Here is a 3,768-nt window from a genome sequence, read left to right on the forward strand (position 1 = left end):
GTTGCCCTTCTCTGGACACGCTCCAGCACCTCCATGTCCTTCCTGGAGTGAGGGGCCCAACACTGAACCCAGCACCAGTGCCCAGTCCAGGGGGACCAGCACTGCCCTGCTCCTGCTGCCCACACTGGTGCTGATCCAGGCCAGGATGCCCTTGGCCTTCTTGGCCACCTGCCCACTCTGCTGCCTCATGTTCAGCCGCTGTCCACCAACACCCCCAGGTCCCTCTCTGCCCAGCAGCTCTCCCCCCACTCCTCCCCAAGCCTGGAGCGCTGCTGGGGGTTGGAATATCAAAGCACCCTTCTCTTTTTGCAGGTAAACTTTGCTCTCATGCCCCATGAACACCCTGCACTGACAACCCCATCTGAGAGATTCTGAATCTGGTGCCCAACAGTTGTTTTATGTTTGAGATTATGAGAATGGAAGCTTCTGACAAAGCACCAAAGAGCAGGTGGGCTTTTGCTTATTCAGTAGGTGGACTGGCTGAAGGACCTGGAAATGCCAGTTTGCAAGTCCAGATGTTTTAATTTAAATGCAAGGAGCCTCTTGCTGTCAAGGCAGACAGCGTTCTTCCACAGCAGCCAGGTCTATTTCTGATAACAATGTCAGGCTGCAGGAAGGCAGCCAGAATCACCCTGTCCTCCTCCATCTGTTCCTGACAAAAACATCCTGGCTTGTCTCACAGAAATTATGGAGGGGGCAGGAGGAATGATGATGGGCACAGCATTTCAAACACTGGTCTCCAGTCTTTCTCTCAGGACACATCACCTTGTCTCGAGACAAGTGAAATCACACTTCACAACGACACAATGGAAGCGCACAGCCCAAATCAAGGTGCTGTGACATCCACAACAGCATGAAGTGAGGACACTCTGCAGCTCTGACACCTTTATCAGCTACAGTGCAGGTAGATACCCATCCATGACCAAGGAAAAAGAACTTGCTGGATTGGTCCAGCATGCAGAATCCTAAATTTCTGTAGTACAGAAGTGCACAATGCTCAGTCTGCTGATAAGATATTCCATTATGTAAACTGTTTGGTCCAGAATGAGGAGCATCCCATCTCTATTACATAACTATGTACCTCCTTAGATGAGCATAGGACTCACATATGGCTACAAGAAGATGTCATAGAATCACAGTGGTTGGAAAAGACCTTTAAGATCAACAAGTCCAACTATAAACCCAACACTGCCAATCCCACCTCTAAACCATGTCCCTCAGCACCACGTCTACCTGTCTTTTATATCCCACCAGGGAAGGTGACTCCACTACCTCCCTGGGCAGCCTGTTCCAATGCTTGACTGCCCTTTTGGTGAATAAATTTCTACTAATATCCAATCTAAATCTCCTCTGGTGCAACTTGAGGCCATTTCCTCTTGTTCTATCACTTGTTACCTGGGAGAAGAGACCAACCCCCACCTCTATCCACCCTCCTTTCAGGGAGTTGGAGAGAGCAAGAAGGTCTCCCCTCAGCCTCCTTTTCTCCAGGCCAGTCAGTACCAGAAAGCGATACTGCATTGAATAAGCCTCCACTGATTCAAAGATTTATTGTAGAGTTCAAAAGATAAGGACAAAAGATACACCTGATAAGAACTCACACCTCTATGATGACTGAAGTTCTACCAATGGATCTTGCTGTAAAAAGTGGCTGGGGAGCCTGAGTCCTGGAAGCAAATGACTGGCTTGGTCTCTGAAGATGGTAGAGCAGCTCACAACTCTCAAAATTCAAAGCAACCCTTTGCATCTCAGTTCTGGTTGCCAGAGGTCAATGCAATCTTACCAGTACAGCTTCACCTCCCACCACAGAACTGCTGCTCTTCAGCTCTGTAGATCCTCCAACATAATCTAGTCAAACACAGAAGCTGCAGCACAACTGGAATGTTACATCAGTCCATGGGGACAGGGAGAAAGCACAGAGAACCGCTGGATCCTGCTGTGAATCATAGAATGGTTTGGGTTGGAAGGGACCTTAAAGCTCATCCAGTTCCAACCCCCCTGCCATCAGCAGGGACACCTTCCACTAGACCAGGTTGCTCAAAGCCTCATCCAACCTGGGCTTGAACACTTCCAGGGAGGAGCAGCCACAGCTTCCTTGGGCAACCTGTTCCTGTGTTCACAGTGAAGGGTGTGGGTGACCCTAAGCCTGACCTGCTGCTCCTGGGCACAGTTCTCACCCGTGGTACCCTGCAGGAGACAGCATCCTTGTGTGGACTGCTCATTTTAGATGCTGAGGCAATCAAGGTTCTGACAGTACAAGGCAGGAGGGCAGGGAAAATAGCAGACATAATGCAGATAAACTAGCAGTACTGAGTGCACTGGAAGAACTTCTCAAGGAGAAGGAAAAAGGCAAACAGAACAGTTGAGAGGGAAAAAAAACAGGTGAACTGAACTGTAACACAGCTGTAATTACTGCAAATAAGAAAAGAATTAGTGTTAGCCATGTGACTCGAGCCTCCAAGCTCAGCCATCCCGAGTTCAAGTTTGAGAACTACCACAGCAGAAAAGGGATGGCTTCTACCAGCAAAAAAAAAAAAACAACCCAAAAACCCAAAAACTTAATTCTCTTCAACATTACATTCACTAAAAGAAATGAAATTACTTCAGGTTCTTCTATATGATTTTCTTTCCCCCGGTGAATTTAATTATCACGTGTTTATTAGCAAATTTTAAAGATATCTGTCAAATCATCATTCTATCCTATGTGTATGCTGTAGCAAACACAATTTCCAAGAACAACCAAATGTTTCAGGTAGCTTTTAAGTCTATGAGTCTGATTTCAAGAGTAGACCTTCTAACTTGATGGTTACTTCAAATGCTCTTCCAATAGAGACGTGCTCTTCCAAGCACGTTACTCACCTGAGCACAAGCAAAGGAAGTTTTTGCAAGTCTTCGGACATACGTCTGAGAAGAGCTGAAACATAATTCGACCAACTAGAAGATAAAAAGAAAAAAAAAAAGAGGTTTATAACTCTATAATAAGAAAATCAGCATATAAATACAATCAGTATGTTCTGAAGATATAATTTCCTCAAAGAAAAGAAGAGAATTGTATCAAGCAGAGTAAGAAAATATCTCAAATATTGACATATTAAAACAAGTAGCAGGAAAGAACAATACTAAAGTTGTAAAAAAAATAAGATTAAGTAATATCATTACATCTAATTTATTAAAAATCCTAATGATTCCATTGTGATTTGACTCTGGAAAGCCAAAATGATTTACTAAAATAGTTTACCCTGTCAATTCATTTCTGTTTTGAAAAAGGAAAAGTTTTGCCATAAATCCAGGTCCTCAGAGAGCTGAAGCAATTCCCTCCCTCCACCCCAAGTACTATGTTTATACAAACACATTAATAATCACATTTCCACAGCTTTCCCTGTGATTATTACCTTAAAAGTTCAACTGACTTAGTCCCATACTGTGTTGTCATCTTTAGTTTGAAAGATATATATATAAAAAATATAATGAAAATATTTTATTATTTTTATATTTTATAAAAAATATTCTAAAAAATAGATGAAGCAAATAGGAAAGATGAAAGCAATTTCAGGACTAACGTTCCACTTGCCAGATACTATGAACCAAATACCACTTTCTCTCTGTGTAAAACGAGCAGAGTAATTCTTACTCCCAGTACAGCTTCCCCTGTGCCACTGGTGGTAGTTATGCCACGTATTTTATAAAACTATTAAAATACTGCTGAAGAGTGGGTTAATATAAAGAAAAACTGGTTTAGAATGGATTCACATTTTCTGTTTTATTATGCAA

The 3,768-nt window shown here is 43.1% G+C and overlaps 1 protein-coding gene across 1 annotated transcript in view; it reads right to left on the bottom strand.

Moving 5' to 3' along the window:
- The window catches only part of LOC104526096 (NK-tumor recognition protein-like), a gene marked incomplete at both ends in the record, with an annotated part of 24,225 nt that extends 21,294 nt beyond the window's left edge, over window positions 1-2,931 (bottom strand). Inside the window, one exon of the mRNA XM_029085310.1 lies at window positions 2,857-2,931. Coding sequence (XP_028941143.1) covers window positions 2,857-2,931 — 75 coding nt within the window. The remainder of the gene's footprint in view (window positions 1-2,856) is intronic.
- Window positions 2,932-3,768: the final 837 nt, after the last annotated feature.

This window comes from Antrostomus carolinensis, unplaced genomic scaffold, assembly GCF_000700745.2.
Source record: "Antrostomus carolinensis isolate BGI_N321 unplaced genomic scaffold, ASM70074v2 scaffold14736, whole genome shotgun sequence".
NCBI lineage: Eukaryota > Metazoa > Chordata > Aves > Caprimulgiformes > Caprimulgidae > Antrostomus > Antrostomus carolinensis.